The sequence below is a fragment of the Palaemon carinicauda genome, chromosome 1 (assembly GCF_036898095.1).
Source record: "Palaemon carinicauda isolate YSFRI2023 chromosome 1, ASM3689809v2, whole genome shotgun sequence".
NCBI classification, from domain to species: Eukaryota; Metazoa; Arthropoda; class Malacostraca; order Decapoda; family Palaemonidae; genus Palaemon; species Palaemon carinicauda.
In genome coordinates, this window is record NC_090725.1 from 184,565,037 (window position 1) to 184,588,587 (window position 23,551).

The 23,551-nt window shown below is 44.5% G+C and overlaps 1 protein-coding gene across 1 annotated transcript in view; it reads left to right on the top strand.

Annotated features, from left to right (window-relative positions):
- Positions 1 to 22,130, top strand: part of Slip1 (SLo interacting protein 1) — a 279,953-nt gene extending 257,823 nt beyond the window's left edge. Inside the window, exon 10 of the mRNA XM_068386361.1 lies at positions 19,045 to 22,130. Within this exon, the coding sequence (XP_068242462.1) occupies positions 19,045 to 19,419 (375 nt within the window). The 3' untranslated portion in view covers positions 19,420 to 22,130. The remainder of the gene's footprint in view (positions 1 to 19,044) is intronic.
- Positions 22,131 to 23,551: the final 1,421 nt, after the last annotated feature.

Genomic DNA, 23,551 nt, shown 5'->3' on the forward strand with positions numbered 1-23,551 from the left:
AAGAGCTGTCCTTCCTTGAAGTCTGAAGTTCTACGAAGATAGACCTTAAGACACTCTACTGGGCATAGAGAGACATCTTCCTTCAGTGGGCAGATTCTCCAAGGACCCCACCTCTTGGTGGGTAGCTCATTCTCGGCCAAAAAGGCAGGATCAGGAAAGGGGTTCAGTTTTCCTGGTTAGGAACTGAATATGGCCTACATCCCTGATAGGGCCAATATTTCCTTGACTCTAGCCCCTGAGGCTATTGCGAACCAAAAATTGACTTCTTGTGTTAGTTCCTTTAGAGTAAAATCCTCATTGTTTAGGTTCGAAGCATAGTGCAAGACTTCGACTAACGACTATGTAATGGGCTTTGGATGGGTTGCTGGTTTGGGTCTACCACATGCTTTGGCACCTTATAGAAGGTTTCGCTTGTGAGGTCCACCTCAAAGGCGTATAGAAGAGGTCTAGTCAGGGCCGATTTACACGTGGTTATCGTAGTGGAAGTCAGGCCTTGTTCAAGTAGGTAAATGAAGAAAGAGAGACAGAAACCTGTTGAAATTTCTGTTGGTCCCCATGTTTTCACAAAGGATACCCATTTCTTCCAAGACAATTCACATTGTCACCTGGTTGAACTTGACTTGTGCTCTACAATGAAGTCGGCCTCATTCTTCAAGATCCCAAACTTTTTGTTCGCTGCTAGGGCGAAAAAATCATGAGATGCAGGTTGTTGGTTCTCGAGGGTGAAATGTAAACAGTCGACTTCTGCACCAGTTTGGATAAAACTGGGTTCGGCAGAGGAAACAGCTTCAGTTCCAATTCTAGAACTAGAGGGAACCAATTGTTTTTGGGCCATTTGGGGGCCACTACATCAGCTGTTCCTCTGAAGGATCTTGGCTTGTCGAGGACTTTTAGCAGGAGATTGGTTGGTGGAAACAGGTAAATCCGATTCCATCCGTTCCAGTCAAGAGACATGGCGTCTATCGCTTCTGCTTAAGGTTCTCGAAAGGGGCTACATATCGAGGTAGTTTCTTGTTGTCTCTCGTTGCGAAGAGGCCGATCTGCAGTTCCGGGACTTTTATCGAAAATAAAGGAGAATTAGTCTGCGTCTAGGGACCATTCTGTCTCTATCGGCTTTCGCCTGGATAGAGCATCCGCCATCACATCGTAGAACCCTTGAATGTGAACTGCTGATAAATGTCATCTTCTCTTCCTTACCAGGCGGAAGATGGCTAACATCACATGATTAATGTGAGGTGAACTCGGGCCTTGTCGATTTAGACATATTACTATCACCTCGTTGTCGAGGACCAGTCTGATGTGGACTGCTCTGTGAGGGGATAGTCTCTTCAACGTCAGGAAGACTGCCATAGCCTCCAAGATGTTGATATGAAAGTTTTTTGAACTTGAGTGATCAATTTCTTGCACTTTCATTTCATGCGAATGGCCTCCCCATTCTTCTGGGGAGGCGTCCATGTGTATCACCACTGATGTTTGTGGTGGTTGCAAGAGAGTTGTCTGTGCTAGGCTCTTATTCGGTGACCACGTCCTTAATAACTTGGGCAATCGGGTTGGTGTCAACCTTGTTGATCTCTTCGAGCGTTTGATGCGTATCTTCTCCAGACTCCTGAAGCATCCTTTAGCTGTGCTTCTAGCACTGGGTCTGTCACTACTGCGAAGTGGAGAGAGCCCAGTATTCTTTCCTGTTGCTGTCTTGAAATCCTCTTGTGTTGGATTAGTCTCTTGACAGATGCCGCTATATCTCTCCTCTTTTTTAAGAGATTGGAGAGGTGGTGTGACTGCAAGTTCCCATGGATTCCTAACCATTGAAACTTGTAAGCTGGAGAAAGGCGAGACTTCTAGCGATTGATCTTGAAGCCCAGGTGTTCCAGGAACTGGGTCACCTTTCTGGCCACTTGCAGACAAGTAGTCTTGGATGCTGCCCTCACCAGCCAATCATCCAGGTATGCTACTACTTGTACTCCTTCGGAGCGTAGTTGCTGGACAATCGTGTCCACTAGCTTTGTGAATACCTTTGGGGCTATGTTTAGTCCAAAGGGCATGGCTGTGAAGACATATTTTGTCTTCTGTAGCCTGAATCTTAGGAGGAGAGGGGCGACTGACTGGTAGGTGCCATTAAGCATCTGCCAGGTCTATTGAGACTGTGTACGCCCCTTTTACGGTAGAGGGGTCCTTATGTGTTGCAATGTAAGCATCCGGAACTTGTTGTTCTCAATGAACTTGTTGAGTGGAGACAAGTCTAGAATGACTTTGGGTTTCTCCGAGTCTTTCTTGGGAACACAAAACTGCCTTCCCTGGAATTTTGATGTACTTGGATTTTCTCATTACCTTTTTATTCAAGAGTTCTGAGGTATATTCTTCCAATAAGGGGGTAGAGTGTTGGAAGAATTTTGGAAAAGTGGGGTGGATTTTTGTTCCATTTCCAACCAAGTCCATTCGTAATTTGGCTGTGGACCAGGGATCGAAGGTCCAGTGATCCCGAAAGTGGAAAAGTCTGCCTCCTACCTGAAACCTCTTAATGTTTAGAGGTTCCTGAGGACTTGTTTTCGTGATCATGTCCTCCTGCAACCTTGGGGTGTTTCCAGAGGATCCTCTTTTTGGACCCTTACCTTTTCAGGGCCAAAGGGTGGTCGAGTTCACGGTCAGAAATTGTCCAGTTCTAATGAAGATTTCCTCAGTGAGGTCATTGCCCACTTTTGGAGAAGGTTCCTATTCTCAGTGGTGGCTTTGGCAATGACTTCTTGGACCACTTCCTGTGGGAAAGGGTCTTCGCCCCAGATACACAATGAAATCAGTTTTCTGGGTTCGTGTTTCACCGTTGTTGCGGCAAACACATGCTCTCTACAGGTCCTTTTTTGAGCTGAGAAAAGCATACAAATCCATCACAAGGGTGGGGCGTTATTTAAGGCCGGCACATATTTCCAAGCAGTTTTAATGAGACAGGGAGACGGCAAGACTATCTTTTGTCTCCTGTTGCCTTCTCAAAAGATGGTTTGGCAACTTTGGAAGGTTCTCATTAAACTACTGGCTTGTGATCTCCTAATCCAACTTTGAGACGGAGAAGGTTAGATGTACCTCTTTCCACTTCTCCTCGCAGGTGGGCATAGCTAGAGATAATGGTTTGAATTTCTCTAGGATTGGGCAGGGTTTGCCCCCTTCTGCTGCTCTCATGACACAGTGTAGGGCTTTCCCTAAAAGGGGAAAGGCTCTGGTGGAAGGAGCAATGAAGGTTGGCTGCTTCTTGCTCAATGCTGAGACTTTAGAGTTAATATGCCCGGCTCCTTTCTGGGTCTTGGTAAGGATGGCTTGTACCTTGTCATATTCGAGGACAATGACTTCCTTCGGTATAGTCTCTTCGCGGGATGTAGGTTCATCTCGCAGTCTCACGTAGCAATCTGGGTACGCTGAAAGCTGGGCCAGAATTGAAGCTCATTCAACATGGGTATGTGTTCCGTCTACCTCCAGGGGTTGGTTTCGGAGCAGTGAGGGAAGTCAGATATTTTAAGGGGCTTAGCGGAGCCCTTGGAAGTGCCAGGATTTTTCCCTTCCTGTACCTCTGTCTTCATCTCTTTGAGATCTTGCTTATTCTCCTCTAGTTCCTTCCGGAACAGTGTCAACATCTGATGGATCGACTCTAGGAGCACTTTGCTCTACCAACCTGCCTAGCCAGTTGGGGAGTTGGGGCTGAAGAGGTTGATATGCCGACACAGTGAGCTGAGGGACCTCAGTCACCGTTGAAAAGTATCCTTCTTCCTCTGTGGGTGGTTGAACCACTCCTTATTCAGGGCCTTCTTGCAGTAGGTCCTGTCTGGTGTCAATGGACACCTCCGACATCCGTTCATGGTGGATGTCCAAGTCTTGCAGTGCCTTGTTGATATCTGCGTCCACTGTCCATTGGATAAAAGGAGGCTGGACCTGTACCTGAGGCACAAACGTATTCGATTGAGCCTTAGGGAACAGTAGGCACTTAAGAGATTTGTTAGGTAGGTAAGGTCCCGGAAAGTTCTTCTGGAAGCCTCGTACTCGCCTTCGAAGGGTTTCCCTTGCTGTATCCCTTGACTCCGTAGTGTCAGGGATATCTTTTCCAAAGCCGACGGTCAGCAAGGTCAAGCGATTGGAGCAACCCTTCGGGTCCCAGTACCTCAGAGATCCAGATACGATGCAGGAGGGGCATAAGACCTGTACATCGTATGCCCACAAAAGTTCTTTCTCTTGTGGTTGCAGAACACAACTGTACACTTCGCCATTGGCTACTCTTGTAAGGAAGAAAAAGGGTGAATGAGTACTAGGTTGTTTATTTCGTTAATATAATGTATGCTTAAAATAAGGGTCTCAGTACCTCAGGGGTCCAGATACGATGCAGCAGGGGGCATGAGACCTGTACTCCGTAGGCCCGCAAAGTTATTACTCTTGTGGTTGCAGAACACAACTGTACCCTTCACCATTGGCTCCTGCTGTAGGAGTGAAAAAGGGTGAAATGAGTACTCAGTTGTTCATATCATTGATATAATGCATATATAAAAAATGGTAATGCATACTATTATATTTAATAGCTTAGGATAGTAAGCTAGAAAGGAAATAGGAAAGACCCATCTCTGTGTTTCCTCTCACAGGCAGTTGCTGAGACCTCCGTCAATATTAATATTTAAATTCCTTATAAGGGAAAATACAGAGGGGAATAACTCTCGTGCATAGAGCCGGAGCTAGTAAATATTTATACTAACTCCTCCACCTGTAAAATATTAATACTGAATGGTGTTTCATGAGTGTCCGATAATCCAAGGATTCATGAGGGTGTTGAGGGAATGCTTCAACCTCAGCATGTTATGCGGTCCCATCAGTAGGCTGAGAAATGATACACAGAGTATGTTAGAAATACTTGTACTACTGTATTGTTATATACTGTAGTTTTCCAACTACTGTATTGTTATATACTGTACTGTAGTTTTACTGGCTACTGTATTGTTATATATACTATAGTTTTACTGGCTACTGTATTGTTATATACTACTCTACCGGGGTTAGGCTAGTGCCTGGCGGCACTAAGTGATAGAGAGAGAGAGAAAGAATGGAAAGGAGGGTTTCCTATTATTATGATTTAGCACAATAAATGGAAGTGTAGGAGGGCTACTGCCGCCTACTGTCTCCTTGCCAGAATGGGAATTCTAATGGAAGGGGAGGAATGCATCAGATTCTAGCTTCCATCCAGCCACAACTTTTGCCGCCGGCTGTACTGCCCGTTGCGAGGTCTGTGGATGGCAGTCCAAGAGAGGACTGAAGAATTCTCAGCAGAATATTGGGTTTCCCACCGGCAGCTGTCAGGGCCAGCTTAGTCTTGCCCCCGGGGCATTCACTTCCGGTGAAAGAAGGACATAAGGGGGAGTTGGCCGAGGCGGCAACCTAATCGCCGCTGGTAGGGTCCCGGCCGGCAACTAGTCAATCCAGCAAGCCGGGATGATTGTAGAATACCGGCCAAAAGACTGTTGTGAAGGTTAGGCCGACACTAAAGGACAGAAAGGGGGGTGGGGGGGAGGGTCTTATAGTTTGCACGGGAGAAGGGCGGCGGCAGGCATGCCGCCTACTTTTGTCTGTAAACTAAGGAAGCATGGCTTCCTGTGCCGACTCCGACGTGGTCGGCAGAGGAATAAGTATTCCCCTGTCAGCGACATTGTCGGCTATAAGACATGTCTTATAGTCTACAAGGGAGAAAGGCGGCGGCAATAATACCACCTACCTCTGGTTGTAAACTAGGGAACCATAGCTTCCTTTGCCGACAACGTCATGGCCGGCAGAGGAATCACGATTCCCCTGTCGATGACATTGTCGGCTGCAAGACAATACACCCTGAGTTACTGTCATACTTCAAAGCCGGGATACTCGGCGGCAAAGAAGATCGACGTTAAAAAACTATCCAAGTCAAGCCGGAGTTAACTACTCTTTGGCGATGACGGAAGATAGGGTTGCTGCTTGGGATGGCGGCACTCAGGGGGGAAGAAGGGTTTATCCTCTTTTCTCTAAAAGAGAAGCGTATCAAATTATACCAATAATTCTAGGGGATATATCTTCAGTATCCCCGACCGAATTGATAGAAACGATACTAGAGGTTAAACAATGGGATTAACATTACTAACGTATAGCAAACAGGTTAGGCTATACGAAAGAAACGTTATATTTTGGAAGAGGAAATATTATATATATATGCAATCTTCACTAGTATAATTTTGCCTAACTAGCTAAAAAGTTTCTTTAAAGCTAAATACTGGGAGTGTCGCACTGCTAACTAATTAATTGCATTATGACTTGCGATACCGGTCTCAAAATGGCCGCCTCCGAGTTTGGTTGTGCTCCACTTAACTCACTTAAATGATGCTAATTCAACTGTGAGAAGGGAGCTAAAAACTATACACAGGAAAGATTAAATACTCAACTTTCCAGAGGATGAAGATGCTGGAGATTGGATGATAATATTCCGATAAAGCACTTGGCTTAAATGCTACAGATCAAAGGAATGATGGGCCATAGCAGTACAGGGAGGAGGTCCACCGGGTACCTTGATAACAGCTCTCCTTCGTTCGCCACTCTTCCCCCTCAAAGAGTAAAATCTATTCGGGGTGAGAATTGCTATGTGTCCTATCAAAAAATACGTCCCCTGATATTATGCGATATCCTTAAAGATGTATTAAGGATACTCGCGCCAGAAGTTAGAATTCTGGAGACCTGTGGTTAATTCTGTGGGAGTATCACTGTAGCAAGTATCCCTTAGAAAGCTACCTTAAGGAACCTTCCATCTGGACGACATGGCTGAGCCCAAAAATGTTTTGTGTTTTGGAGTTAGGGTTGTGTTTAATTTAGGTTTAAGTTTTGTTAGGTTTTTTTGGTTGGTTTATTTGAATGGTGTTACATTTTTTTTCTAGATATAATAAGTTTATGATTAGTTTTAAGTATTTTGATTGTGGATGGTTTTGGGTTAAGCGTTTTAGTTTTAAGAAATATAGTATTAAGGTTATGGTTTGTTTCATTTCCCTTCTCTCCAAGAGTCCAGTTGATAATGTAAGGGGAAAGTTTTTGCAGAGGAGACATTTGTCAGTTAGTGTGATCAAGGGTGTGGGGGTTGTTCTTGTGACATCCCGCCACAGTGGAGAAGGTGAATGGGGACTTTGAGCCTGTCATTGACCTTTCCCTTCTGAACAAGTTTGTTTGTCAAACAAAGTTCAGGATGGAAACAGTGCGATCTCTTCTGTTTTTCCCTCTTAGAGGGAGACTTCATGCTTACAATAGACCTGAAGGACACATACTTTCAAGTGCCTATTCATTAGTCCTTTCGAAAATACAGTATCTCCTCTTCTCCCTCTACGGCTAGTGTACCAGTTCAAGACTGTGCTTCAGAGTGTACAGCTACTCAGGTATTCACCCGGATGTCACCTGGCAGTCGCTAGGGATGCATCTGCTATAGTATCTTGACGATTGGTTCATCTTGGCCTCCTCAGAGGTGCAGTTATATCAGAATCGAGATTGGACAATGCGGATGCACATTTGGGAAATGTTTTCATGCCTTTGAGGGCTCCCCAGGGTTTGACCTATTGGCCACACAGCAGAACAGGAAGCTCCCCATGAGCAATATTCGAAGATGTCTTCCAACATTCATGGGATCACTTTTACGTTTACACCCTTCCGCTTTTGACCTGATCCAGCCGGTAATCAACAGAGATCACACCAAGACTCAAGATGAACCGGGTAGCTCCCAGATGGCCTAAGGTCAAGTAGTATCCCGATTTGCTTGTTCTTCTGTTAGAGTTCCTAAGAGAGCTACTCCTGTGTCCCACTCTTCTCTGTTATTTTATGCAAACCTGCTTATCAAATGATTAGTGTATTTTGTATCGTGGTGATGATCAAACCACAAAAAATTTTTGTTAGGCTGATTTTATTTTATAGAATTTGTGGTCAGTCAGTCTTTGTAGCACTTAACCTAATGATATAAATTGGCCATTATGTTATGATTATTATCATCATAATCATTAAATAGTTTAACTAGACAAGATTTTTTCCAGAGTTGCTTCCTTATTATTATTATTATTATTATTATTATTATTATTATTATTATTATTATTATTATTACTTGCTAAGCCTCAACCCCAGTTGGAAAAGTAGGATGATACAATCCTGTGGGGTCCAACCGGGAAAATAGCCCAGTGAGGAAAGGAAACAGGATAAATAATATATTTTAAGAACAGTAACAACATTAAAATAAATATTTCCTATACAAACTAAAAACTTAAACAAATCAAGTGGAAGAGAAATAAGATAAAATAGTATGATCGAGTGTACCCTCAAGCAAGAGAACTCGAACCCAAGACAGTGGAAGACCATAGTACAGAGGCTATGGCACTACCCAAGACTAGAAAACATTGGTTTGATTTTGGATTGTCCTTCTCCTAGAAGAGCTGCTTACCATACCTAGAGAATCTCTTTTACCCTTACCAAGAGGAAAGTGGCCACTGAAAAATTAAAAGTGCAGTAGTTAACCCCTTGGGTCTTCGAAGAAGAATTTTTTGGTAATCTCGGTGTTGTCATGTGTATGAGGACAGAGGAAAATATGTAAAGAATAGGCCAGACTATTCGGTGTGTGTAGGCAAAGGGAAAATGAACCGTACCCAGAGAGAAGGATCCAATGTAGCACTGTCTGGCCAGTCAGAGGACTCCATATCTGTCCAGCAGTAGTATCTCAACAGGTGGCTGGTGCCCTGTTAGGCATTATTGTCTTCCAACCCATAAAGTTTATGTAAATTTATTTTTGGGCTCAAGCCATGGCGTCCTGATGGAAGGTTCCTTTTTGGTAGCTTCCTTGGGTATATAACTACTAAGATATTCCCGGAGAATTTAACCACAGGTTATCACAGAATTCTAACTTCTGGAGCGAGTATCCTAAAGGTTTCCCTTGAAGACATCGTATATCAACAGGGGACGCATGTATTAACGCGCCACATAGCTATCTGCACCTCATACAGAGTTAACACTTCGATATGGAGGGACAGAGAATAGCTGGGGAGCTGTTCCACAGCTAATCCCTTCCGTGGCTACTTTTGGTACTCGAGACATAAACAAACGGGCGCCACCGCTAGATGACGCCACGTCCGTCCTCATCCTTTGTACAGTAGCTCGCCTTACTTAGACGGATTTTCCCTGTGCTAACTTTATCGTCTTGCATCTTTATCATGTCGCTACCTTCGGCCTCGCCTTCTTCTGGAAAGTTGAGTACAAGGTTCCAGTATTGTTTAGTTAAGCTCTGACCGTAAAGTGAATATTACTTTTCGAGATAATTGTTGTTTTGTGGCAGAGCTGTGCCTCTACCGGACCCGCCATTTTATGGCGTCGTTGTTGTTCTGCATGCCTTATTTAGTTAGCCACAACAACGCTTCCGGCCTTATTTACTAATAGATAATATTAGTTTATTTAGTCTTCATAGCTAGGAACTTTTATATCGTGTTTTGACGCTATTTTACCGGTCATCGATTGACCCCATACCAGTTGGCTACTATAGCCCCCAGGCCAGAGCGCCTATATTAGTGTTCATGCATGATTTTATCAGTGATCCTAAGCTTACTTATGAAGATAGTGGCATTATTTTACAATACTATTGACTGTGATGCAAGTGTTTTCGCCTTCAGGGACCATATAGGGGATAGGTTAGTTAGTGTGCCTTCCTAACCTAACCTACATGTAGTACCCCTATATGCTTATTCATCCCCCTGCCCTTGGGCATTCCCTCTGTGTAGCCTTGCTCCCCCTACCACGTAAGGGGATCAAGCTCTTATCAGAGTATGTTATCGCCTCTCTGTCCTCCCTAAGGGAATGAACCCCCCTTAGGGTTGCGCCTGAGAGTGAGGAACGGCTAGTCTTTCCTCTATTGCTAGGACTAAGTCTACGACTTTCCTGCGATAGCGATATGTCTTCTATCCTTCCTAGTTCAGGACGTACATCCCTGCTCTAGGTTAGGTTTTGGAAGGGTCATTCTGTTCCTTGCTGAAACTGTACCCATGCACCGTTTCAGTCAGGCTGCCTTACCTTAGGTTAGGGAGTGTCCTCCCTTCCTTAGTGGCCGCTCTGGTACAGAACCCCTTCCATGGAAGACTCTTCTCTTCTCCCCTCCCCACCTATCTCTTGTATAGCCTAGCCTATACTTAGGTTAGTCTATACCCATCTGTCCCCTGTCCTACAACTCCTCCTTAGGGTGGAGTGATAGGGCTACCTTGAGCTTCTGTGTACAGTCCGCTCTGGTACATTTACCCTTCATAGTGTCCTATGGGGTTAGCCACTGGATGTGTTCTGTATGCAGGGGTCTCCCCCCTCCCCTTTTGGGTGTCCCCTAGCCCTCCCTTGGGCTACCCTAGCTCCCGGTCCTCTGCGGCCCCTGCTTCTGGGTGATAGAGCCAGCCTCTATCATGGGTACACCCTCTCAGGGGGGATGTCTGGGAGTCCATGGCTGGACCCCTTACATCCCTCCCTCTGTCTCTTTCACTATATGGGTGCCGGTCCCTTGCCGCCCCCACTGTCGGCGATACCCACCTCCTACCTTGGTGACTCACCCCATACCCCCATGGCCGCCAGTCCTCCGTGTGCCGGGGGACTGCCGCCTGCCGCCGGCTTCCAGCCGATGGCTCTCCCCCTTCCTCTTAGCTTGGCCGTCCGCCCGCCGGCCGGCCCCCGGAGTTCCGGCATCCGCTGCCGGCAGTCCGGTTCTGCTATAACCATCCTTGTTCCTGTCACCAATCCGGCAACCTCCGGCTGCCGGAGCCGCCACTCCCCGCCGGCGTGCCGCCGCTGTGCCGGCGGCCGCCACCCTGGTATTACTCTTGACTTCTATATTGTCTTCCTTAATGCCAGAAACTCTGCTGGAGCGGCCTCCGGCGTGCCGGAGGTCTGCCGGAGCCTTCCGGAGGCGTCAAGGCGACTTGCACCCCCTTCTACTAGCTATCATCTGATGTTGATAACCCTACATCGCAACCAGATGGTTTGATTACATAATGGATAGGTATTGCCTTACCGTTCCATTAGTAACCATGCTGTCTTCTTGCATATCACAGACTTCCAGCATGTTGCGTGTTTCTTAGCACGGCCGGTTACCGGAAGCCGTTACCCTATGGAATCTTCTACGTTCCCTATCCTTGGGTCTGAGTGGCCTCAGTCCCAGTTCTATATCCTTGGCAATCCCCACTAGAAATTCCCACTGCCTACACGGCATGCTATGTGGAATTCTGCGCTGTGTCCTCGGTCACAACAAATTGCCTACGGATAAGGTTACGGTAACCGGCCGGGCGGGTTACACGGAGGATGTGTCTATCTCCTTCTTTTCCGCCCACTCTCTGAACGTCACAGTATTTCTACCACTGAATATTAGGTTAAAGATTAATCACTTAATACTTAACCTTAAAATAGAAGTCATCCTTATGACTCCCCCATACTCATGTCCTCTTTCTCTTACAGGAGGAGTACGTGAAGTGCGACCATGGCTTCTGTGGAGTGAAGCGCCCGCACTTTTATGGGCACACGGCGTGTAGGACTCACGCCCCTTGTGCAAACAAAAAAGGTGATCTGAAGTTCTGGGACCCACTGAACTGTACGGTCTACCAGGAACGCCTGGTCGAGGCGTTCAATAACCCTCCCTCAGCGGAGGTTAGGGACGCTTCTCGAGAGAAGCTACGCAAATGGGTGCGTGGCTTCCAGAAGAACGCCACTGGACCGTACCTTGCCACCGAAGACTTGAGGGCCTTACTGTTCCCAAAGGCATCCCCAGACTCTGTGGTCCCCAAGGATCAGATCCCCACCGTCTAGATCACGGTGGAACCCGATGTTGTCATGGCTCAGTCCATGCACGAGTGTCGCCTGGATACCGACAACGCGGAATGTATGTCGGAAGTGTCGGAGACAACGGAGAAGAACCTCATGGCCGAAGAATTGGACTATGAGTAGGACCAAGTGGATTACGCTGGGTCGGAGCAAGAGGTCGCTCCGCCTTCCACCACCACCCCAACTCCTACACCGACGGAAGTATCACTCCCGTCTACCTCCGCCACCCCGGACCCCATCCCAACCAACGCCCAGGAGATGTTTCGGACGCTCGAAACCATCATGGACAAGAAACTCCGTGAGACACACGAATACATCAGGACCATGGGAAGCTCCAAGGAGCCGAAAAGGAATTCGGTTAAGGACCTCCCTGCATGCTCGCACGCCAACCCTTGGAGGTATGCCGAGCATATGCCGATCGCAACGGGCAGGATCTTCATCAGTGAGAAGGTCGGCTCGGTTGTCCTGGAAGAAGTGGAATTCTTCCCAAGTTTTGAGGGTTACCCGGACTGTTACGTCCTGCTTGGATCCAAACCTGCCTCTAAAGAAGAGACCGAACCTAAGGAGGTGATAGTGTTCGATCTTCCGAAGGCCCAGGCTATGATGGCCAACACCCTTATAAGTAGGGGTTTTACCTGCTCAAGGCTTCCGGCATTGAGCAAGAAGCACCCTACCTACGTCGCACCTGATGATGCGATCCTCCCCTTCGTGGAAAAGGCCTTCGCAGCGGTACACAGGGCAGTGGAAGAAGGGAAACCTTTCCCTGCACTGGAGGAGTGCAGACCCTTCTCCCTGGTCACTCCCCCCGATGCTCGACACTGTAAGGATGTCCAACATACCTTCGTGGTGGGAAAACTAGATCCTGACGTTGCTGGACGTCAGTTTAACGGAGACCTCCCGAAACTTAATGACCACCTCCTTCGTCGGGAACAAGATACGAAAGAAAGACTTGCCGCATCCATGTCCCTCCAGGTCCAGCTTGACGTCATGGCCGGTGACACTAGAGTCCCCGACCACTACATGGTGCTCGCCAAGACGCATCTGGCGACTGTAGTCAAGGACTTACACTGCTTCATGAAGGCTCGGAGAGCCTGTCGTGAATTCGTGTTCTCAAGTGCCACAGTGAGACACGAACCCCGGAGGCTGATTTCCTCCAACATCTGGGGTAAGCACCTCTTTCCCTCTGGTCTAGTGAAAGAGATTACCGACAAGGCCGCCACGGAGAACAGGAACCTTCTTCACAAGTGGGGCATGTTGAAGAAAAGGAAATCCTCTCAGGACGACGGCCCTCAACCTAAGAGGAGACCCTCCAAGCCGAAACCCCAACAACGTCAACAGAGACGGCAGTTTCCGGGACCCGCTACTCCCCAAGTGGCTGCTCAGCCACAACAGACCTTTCAGCTGGTCACCCAACCGGTCTTGCCCCAATCACCGGTTTTCACCCCTGCCTTTGAGCAACAGACGACTACCTTTCGTCCCAAAGGTTGAGGCTCAAGCAGAGGTGCAGGCAAGAGACGCATCTCGCCGTCCCTCCAGAGGCAGAGGAGGAAAGGGAGCTAGCGGCCGAGGTACACCCTCGGGACACCAGAAGCAATGAAGTGCTTCCGGTGGGAGGAAGACTCCGCCAATTCCAGGATCGTCGGACCTTCGATCCCTGGGCACACAGCATCGTCGACAAGGGTCTAGGCTGGAGTTGGACTCAACCACCCCCAACCTTCCAGCAATTCTTCCAACAATCCCCCCCCCCTTTTGGAAGAATATGTCCTAGATCTCTTGAACAAGAAGGTGATTAGGAGGGTAAAGTCAACCAGGTTCCAAGGGAGACTGTTTTGCGTCCCCAAGAAGGACTCAGACAAGCTCAGAGTCATTCTAGACTTATCCCCCCTCAACAAGTTCATAGCGAACAACAAGTTCAAGATGCTGACTCTTCATCAGATAAGGACCCCTCTGCCTCAGGGTTCCTACACGGTCTCCATAGACCTGGCGGATGCCTATTGGTACATTCCAATGAATCACCACGCTTCCTCCTACCTAGGATTTCGACTCCAAAAGGAAAAGCTACGCCTTCAGGGCCATGCCCTTCGGCCTCAACGTGGCCCCTCGGATCTTCACAAAGCTGGCAGATGCCATTGTTCAACAGCTGCGCCTCCGAGACGTCCAGGTGATGGCCTACCTCGACGACTGGCTAGCTTGGGCTCCATCGCCCGAGGATTGTTTAAAATCCTGCAACAAAGTCACCCAGTTCCTAGAACACCTGGGATTCAAGATAAACGCGAAGAAATCTCGCCTCTCTCCAGCTCAAAGGTTCCAATGTCTAAGAACCCAGTGGAACCTTCAGTCACACCGCCTTTCCATCCCCCAGAAGAAAAGGAAGGAAATAGCAGGGTCTGTCAAGCGACTGCTGAAATCCAAACGGATCTCAAGACGTCAGCAGGAACGAGTTCTAGGCTCTCTACAGTTCGCCTCAGTGACAAACCCAGTGCTACGTGCACAGCTAAAGGATGCCGCGGGAGTCTGGAGACGTTCCGCATCCATCGCTCGAAGAGACCTCAAGAGACGGCTCCCAAACAGACTTCGGCTGCTCCTCAAGCCGTGGTCGGAAGCAAAGGCCCTGAAAAGGTCCATTCCTCTTTAACACCCACCTCCATCACTCAACATCCACACGGATGCTTCGCTGGAGGGTTGGGGAGGTCACTCCCACCAAAAATAGGCTCAAGGCACATGGTCTCCCCTATTCAAGACGTTTCACATCAACATCTTGGAGGCCATGGCGGCCCTTCTAACGCTGAAGAAACTCTCCCCGCCTCCCTCGATCCATATTCGTCTATCCCTAGACAACTTGGTGGTAGTTTGATGTCTCAATCGCCAAGGCTCAAGATCGCCCCAGATAATCAGGTGCTTCTGACAATCTTCCGTCTGGCAGAGAAGAAGAAATGGCACCTGTCTGAAGTTCACCTACAAGGATCCCGCAACGTGACGGCGGATGCTCTATCCCGGACAAGTCCGATAGAGTCGGAATGGTCTCTAGACGCAAGATCATTCTCCTTCATCTCTCACCAAGTCCCAGAACTTCAGACCGATCTCTTCGCAACGAGCGACAATAATCAACTTCCTCGATATGTAGCCCCGTCCGAGGACCCCAAGGCAGAGGCAGTGGATGCCATGTCACTGGACTGGAACAGATGGTCCAAGATCTACCTGTTCCCTCCCACCAACCTTCTGCTGAAAGTCCTCTCCAAGCTGAGAACCTTCAAAGGGACAGCGGCCCTAGTGGCTCCCAAGTGGCCCCGGAGCAATTGGTACCCCCTGGTCCTAGAGCTGCAGCCCACGCTGATTCCTCTCCCGGGCCCAGTACTCTCCCAGCAAGTACAGAAGTCGACTGTCTTCGCTTCATCATCGAAAATCAAGGACCTTCATCTCATGATTTTCTCTCCCTAGCTGCGAAGAAAAGGTTTGGGATCTTGAAGAAAAGTCTAGACTTCCTCGAGGAATACAAGACCGAATCCACACGACGGCAATACGAATCATCCTGGAGAAAATGGGTCTCATTCGTCAAGGCAAAAATCCTACGGAAATCACCATTGATTTTTGCATGTCCTTCTTTATTCACCTTCACGGACAGGGCTTGGCAGCCAACACGATTTCTACTTGCAAATCGGCCTTGACTAGACCACTAATGTATGCCTCCAACTTGGACAATGATTCGTGCCCTCTCAAGGATCTGACTCAGAAAGTTATCTTTCTCTTTGCTCTTGCCTCAGGAGCCTGAGTCAGCGAAATAGTGGCATTATCAAGGGACGAGGGCCACATCTTGTTTACAGATTCAGGTGACCTTACCCTCTTCCCGGATCCGACGTTTCTCGCCAAAAACGAATTACCCACCAAAAGATGGGGCCCTTGGAGAACATGCCCCCTGAAAGAAGATGCCTCTCTATGTCCAGTAGAGAGCCTCAAGGTCTATCTTCATAGAACTTCGGACTGTGGTGGAGGCCAACTCTTTAAAGGAGAAACTTCGGACAGCGACCTGACACTGTAACAACTAAGAGCGAAAATCACCTACTTCATTCGCAGAGCGGATCCTGACAGTTCACCCGCCGGTCACGATCCTAGAAAAGTTGCATCGTCTCTGAATTTCTTTCAGAGTATGGATTTCGAAAGTCTTAAGAGTTTCACAGGCTGGAAATCCTCGCGTGTTTTCTTCAAACATTATGCGAAACAAGTGCACGAAGTCAAACATTTGTGGTAGCCGCAGGTAGTGTTATGAAACCTGCACCTAACTCTGCATAGAACAGTGAGTTACTTGTGACTCTAACTTCTCGGGTGCCTATGTTGACCCTCGCGTGATACGTAGTGCTTTTAAAAAACACTTAGTGCTTTTTCATAGACTGTTCTTCTCCCAGGTGAAATGTCATAGTCGTCACATGAGTGCCGCATGCCTAGAGCATGATGTGTTTTATTTTAATAGACTGACGTTCCTTTGGAACGAGTGCCTACTAATAGTTTGAAATTCCATTTCAGATTCAAGAGCAAGTCTTTCATGACTATGTACATTATAATTTATTGTAAATAACCTTTACAATTTTATTGCATTTCCTTAACATGTTCTGCAATGGTGAAATAAAATTTCTATTTTATTACTTGTGCGTCTCAATCCGCTCCTACTTATACTATGAAATACATGACTGTCATAGTTTTATTATCCCCTTCCTCTTATGTCGATGAAGATGACTAAGGGTTCAACCCTTATCATATACTCACTTCTGCAATGTAATATTCCTACTCGAATACTTACTTACATCATACCTTAGAGACCAGACGACTCTATTCACATACAGTGCCTAACCACCACTTGTCTGCCTTTGTGAATGTTCCTATTTGAATGCCAATCATTCAGTCTTGTCTCCGAGTTCTTCATGTTCTCCCAGCAAGGTGAGTAGCCCTTCGATGACCACTTTGATCTTCGGCATGGTCCGTTGGGACTTCGCTGCCAGGGGGGGCAGGAAGTTTCTTCCCATCGGTTCTCTTATTGAGGTTACTATGCTTATCCTGTCAAAGCCCTAGGCACTTCCACTACAAGGGGAAAATCTACCACGATACATTGATTCTCTGGTACTCTTCCATCAGGACGCCATGGCTTGAGCCCAAAAAACGGATTTTGAGCGAAGCAAAAAATCTATTTTTGGGTGAGATAGCCATGGCGTCCTGATGGACCCTCCCTGCTACTTCGTTCAGTTTGTCAGGTCCCACCCTGCGCTGCTGTATCATGGTGATCGGCAAGCAACTGACTTCAGGATGAGGACGGACGTGGCGTCATCTAGCGGTGGCGCCCGTTTGTTTACGTCTCGAGTACCAAAAGTAGCCACGGAAGGGATTAGCTGTGGAACAGCTCCCCAGCTATTCTCTGTCCCTCCATATCGAAGTGTTAACTCTGTATGAGGTGCAGATAGCTATGTGGCGCATTAATACATGCGTCCCCTGTTGATATACGATGTCTTAAAGGGAAACCTTTAGGATACTCACTCCAGAAGTTAGAATTCTGTGATAACCTGTGGTTAAATTCTCTGGGAATATCTTAGTTATATACCCAAGGAAGCTACCAAAAAGGAACCTTCCATCAGGACGCCATGGCTATCTCACCCAAAAATAGATTTTTCGCTTCACTCAAAATCCGTTTTTCAGCATGTAAGCTTATTGAGAGCCTTTAGTCATTATTTAAAGTAAGATGTTTTTATTTTCTGCTTGTGCAGTTTTAAAAGCATCAAAGCAATATGAAGGAGTATTTTTAAGATGCATTGCTTTTTGCTGTGTATTTTTCACTTAATCCATTTAGTTTCCTTCCCACCTAGCTGTACTGTACAACTAATATAAATTTCCCTAACTGCAGTTTTTATTTGTATTTAAAGAGCAATCCATTTGGTAGAACGAGAGTGAAAGTTTATTCAATTAAACTATTACATGATAATAACAATAATACTTATCATCGTTATTATTATTATTATTATTATTATTATTATTATTATTATTATTATTATTATTATTATTATTATTGATCACTAGAATCTTACCCTCACTGATTTATCCCAATAGTTTATTGCCTACAATTTAGTTTCAAGGGAATTACAGATCCATGTAACTCATACTTATAAGAGGCTTTGCTTTGTGCAGAAATTATTATTCCTGTTTCTCCATAACTATTCAACAGTAGATTGCATGCTACATACTTTTGCAAAAGCATCAACTTAAGACTAATTAATGGGTTGGAATTTTTACTTCATAATTTTAACATGTTTAATGTATCTACTGTCTAGATAAGCTTTAAATGAAAAGGATTTTTTTTTACTATTGGTTAACAATCAAGACATGATAATTTGGCATAGAATTAGAGCATGTCTCAGTTTCCTCCCTTTGTTCTAGATCCCATATATGTTTGTTTAACATTAATATTGTAAAGTACTTGAACAAGATGGTTGATCCTCCTACTATGGTGCATATAATGCAATTAAACAAGTGCTTGATGGAATGCTGAAATAAATTTTGGTAACTTTGTATGGTTAACCTAGCTATAATTTTCAACTAATTATATATTTCTGAAGTCTTTGCATGGTTTCTGCACCAGAGAGACTTTTCATATTAATAAGACCTTGAATTTCTGTATAATATTCCTATTCATACTGTCCATTGTATTTTGTATTGATTAGCAACAAACTCTTCTATGCTTCTTAATCTTTTTCTTCAGTTTTCTTATTTGTACATTGACCAAGGAAACACATATTTGTTACATAAGCCAGTTCAAAGATATAACTTGGGTGCCAAACGTCATTTTCTCGCTGACATTAATGATACACCGAAAATAAAGTGGATATCTCAGAATTGCACTTCAATTCATAAATATGGCTTCATAATCAATATATGAACAAAATGTGTGACTACTCGTACTACCAGCCAAATTATGTTGTGTATACAAGAAAATAATTTCACTTCTTCCTCCAGCTACAGTTTTTGGAAGTTTTACTGTGTCATGAAAGTATGCATTGTTATCACCCTGTACTTGATGTTACTTGAGCTTTTTTACTTTAGAATGAATTGGAAAAAAATTGTAATGTTACCTTCGTTTTGTATAGTGTATATCCATGTCTCTTCTCAGTGATGAATACCTCATAGGTAATCATCTGTGATGCTAAGTTTTACTTTCTATTACAGTTGGGTCGCTACTGGAGTCGAGAGGAACGTAAACGTCACTTGGAGAAAGAGCGTGAGCGAAGGCGGCGGCACGAGTTACTCCGACGCCAACACCAGCAACAAGCTCCGCACACAGGGGAAGAACCTCCTCCAGCACTAAGGACTTGTACTTTGGAGAATGGAGTCCATCAAGCCCTTTGGAGGGATCACTCTATGAGAAGGAAGAGTTCTACAGCAGAAAGTAGCCACAGAAAAAATTCCTCTCTCTCTTCTCGGAAGAGAGATGATGAAGCCCATCATGGGATGAGAAATCCATCCCATCCTACCAACCCTCCTCTCCCACATCAAGCAAACCAACAGATAGCAAAAGGCCTTCTATCAGTCACCACAGTCTGAAATTACTGATAAAGTTACTATTTATTAGCATACGTTTGATAAAAGACTTCATGCTATAGCATAGATACAACTCCCACCAGTGTCAACCCACTGCCGTATAGTGATTATCAGTAAACATAATCATTGTTGACATATGTGATTTAATCAGTTTGATGCTAGTACGACGTGGATGCGAGTATCTGCTTTTGTAATTCTTCCATATCATGTCTGTAGCCAGTGTTTCACAATTAGTCTCAAGGTTTATGTTTGTATCAATAAACTACTGATATTTTTTTTATTATGAAATCTTAAAGATTAATTAAGCATGTCTTGATCCAGTTACAGAACTCCGTTTTGCTTTCTGTTTAATTTTGAATACGAGATTGAGTGGTTATCAATTCTCTTTGAACTTATTTACCAAAGATGTAAATGTGATTGTATTATATTATATATGTATATATTTATGTATAAGTAGTATATGTGTGTACATATATATATGATTACATAGATATATACATATAGATAAATTTGCAATAAGTATGATTTACTGTTAAACACATAACTAGTGAATTAGCACAATTTTGGCATAAGTAATTTTCACATAAAACATTATTGGAAGTGATAAAAATGTTATCAATTGCATGCGCAATTGGAACATTACATATATCTTATTGCATATTTTTATAGCCAAAAAATATCATTGTGCATTCATGCCAAATGAACAATATAAATCGATTTCTGCAATGTTTTACAGTCAGAGAACAGCAGTTATTTCCACTAATAATTAGATTTGCACCAGTGGTGTCATGAGTGACACAGGGCAGGAATTAAAGTCTGTGAATCTCCTTCACACCAACGGTGTCTCAAATGCATCACGTTTACTGGGAAGGTCACCAACACCAATTAGATATTATCATGTAGATGTTGTGCATTTGTATAGACTGCTCATCAGACTCGTCCATTACTTTTATACACTTTTGTGAATGTCACAATCTCTCATTGTTACTATGATAACTCTTAGTCAGCTGCCAGCCAAAATCAAAATTGAAAATTTTTATGAGTGATATGATTTTTTCCATATTTTGGGGGTTAATGTGTTGTGTGATTTCCTAGGAATTTCTCCGTGAAAAACTAGTATGGGAAATCCAACATAACATGAAGATATAAAAGAAATATTGTCTCTACTGCTTTTAGGCCAGTGTTTTAAACTTACAAGGTATGGACTTACACTTTATAAGGGAGAGCCAGGGGTTGAGGGTCCATTGAACCTGTCCGTGTACTTCTAATGCTGAAAATTATCTGGCAACCGATGACACATCATCACCAAAACCAATACTAATACAGGAGACAATACTGGTTACTTCACTAATTTGCGCCATGCTGCTACCTTCCTTATAGTTACTAGAGTATCAAAACGTCTTAACTGAGCTCCGCTAAGGGAGAAGTCTACATCTGATGTTAAGTAACAGGAATCAAGTGATAATTACTAATCTTAGTAATAGCATAGAGTGATAGTGGGGTTTAATTTTTTGTTCAAGATCATTTTTGTTTTGTTTGCTTATGTGATCTGCTTCCATACGGCATATGAAACAATTCACTTCCAGCCTCCTTGTCAATATTGAGGAATTTTGAATTTTCGTATCTCATGACCTCTTCAAGTTCTATAAATTTTTGCTCCACTTTCATGTTAATTACCCGGTATGCTTTTCTAAGTTTTGATCCCATGCAGTATATTCTTCGGTAAGTATAGCCTAGTATATTTTACAGTTGCTGGTGTATGATGCCTTTAAGCTCTGGCTTTCACATTGGCTTTGTAGTATTTTCATACAGTACCTGTCATGATTTTAGATAGCTTTTTAGTCTAGTTTTAGTTGCTGGTTCGTTTTAGGCTTGTGTACCCTAATGTCTTTTACATATGCTAGTCTGATATACATGGTGTTTTACACTATTGATACATCACTAAGTGGCTATTATATTACAATAGTAGCCTTGGTAGATAGTTTGGGCATTATACATGAGCAGGCTACATGTTGAATGATGTTTAATATAAAAACCAAAATTTTGGTTGAAAATATCTAACCTCAATTGGGTTAGGGTGTGGAATTAATTTGGTTCCCAAGCCTTTAAATGGAGTATAATTTGATATCTTGTGACTTTTATTAAAATGAATACAGTTATCCAAAAATTTTCATTAGTCTGTTTTTGCAGTATTTTTACTTACATTGGATTGTTTGTGAATATACAAACTTGTTTGAACAGGAGTCGTTCTCTCCCATCCCATAAGTTTTGTTATGACAGGGGGAAGAGGTATTTTATTTGAAATAGGTATTGGACGGAGGAGAGGGCTACTTTGAATTGGGCCTTGTATGAGATATGTATTTTTTTCTTACTCATCGGTTTTCTAAAGCCATGGGTTCGACTACTTTATAGTTGAGGAAAAGAATATTGCATAGTTATGGCCTCCTTTCCTTACCATTTAAATCGTCGAAGGTGTGACTATCTACTTGATAGTTAGGGGAAGGAGTTAGCTGTATCCTACCGTCTTTTTTTTATATTTTTACAATTGAACCTAGCAATAATGGATTATGGATATAACGGACCCAATCCAGATAACCAGTCATGTCTGAGGAGCAATGTTAAGGTCACCATAACAAGTAGGCTACGTTAGTTCTGAGATTTTTATATTCATTTGTAATATATTTATCTTTCGGGATATTCGCTCCTGGGGTCGTACCTCCACAGGTAAAATTCTCTGGTATATCACTCGCAGTAAATATCCCTAGTAGAAAGCTGCCTAAAAGGAACTTCCATCAGTACAACATGGCTATCTCATCCAAAAATAGATTTTTCCTACATCAAAATCCCTTCTTCTATATATTCATTTACACACTATTTACATTTACATACACTTTCATTTACAAATATAGTAGTCTTTTTTGGGCTCAGGCCGTGTCGTGCTGATGGAAGGGTTCCTAAAGATAGCCCTCTAAGGGATATTTGCTACAGTGATACTCCCAGAGAATTAAAACAAAGGTCTCCAGGATTCTAACTCCTGGCGCGAGTATCCAATAAAGGATATCGCATAATATCAGGGACGTATTCTAGATACGACACATGACAATCTTCACCCCGAATAGATTTAACGCTTTGATTTAAGGGCGAAGAGTGGCAAACGAAAGGGGTGCCGATCTAGGTACCCGGTGGATCCACTTCCCTACTACTACCGTGACGCCATTCCTATTTTTGTAGCCTTGCTAAGAGTGTGTGTGCTCTCCCTTAGCCCAGTGTTTTTCTCAAGTTTTGCATTTATCTCATCATGCAACCATCAACACCTTCGTCATCTGGAAAGTTGAGTATTATTTCTTTCCCTGGTGTAATTTTGATCTCACCTTTCACGGTTAAATTCATTAATTCAAGTGTGTTTTTGGTGAGCATTGCTGTTACCAGAGGCAGCCATTTTATGACTGCTGTCGCCCTTTATATTCTTGTATATTATTTAGATAGTAGGGCAACCCTTTCCCGGCTTTATGCTAATATGTTAGCTATTCAGGCAATTTATATAAGATGTGATATGGCATGCATGAAACTCAACTCTTACTTTCATGGGACTTTACCAAACGTATTCGGGCTGGAACCCCGGTGGCACTGAATCACCTTTGCCGGGCTTCGTGCCAGAGCAGATTATCTTTGCTCATTTATACGTTAGTAAAGTCATTTCCCCTGTTTAGCCTCAATCTTTATCGTTTCTTCTCGATTCTGATGAGATGTTATATTCTCTCAAATCTATGATTTTCCAGATAAGTTACGATAATTATACTCTCTCTGAGAGAAGAGGCTAAACCCTTCTTCTCTCCCTGAGTGGTGCCGCCGGCATAGGCGGCCGTCACTGTCTCTCTTCATTGCCGTCGAGTAGAACAATGTTCTTCCTGCCTCCGGCTTTGAATCAGATAGTGATATACTCAGGGTGCCCTTGTCTTCCCGACGACAATGTCGTCAGCACAGGAAGCCTTGCTTCCCCAGCTCAATGTTTTGAGGAAGGCGACACACATGCCGCCACCTCTTATAACAGTGAACTGTAAGACCCCCCCCCCCCCCCGTCCTTTTGTGACGGCGTGTCGTCACAAGATTCTTTCACTGGTACTCTGACAATCAC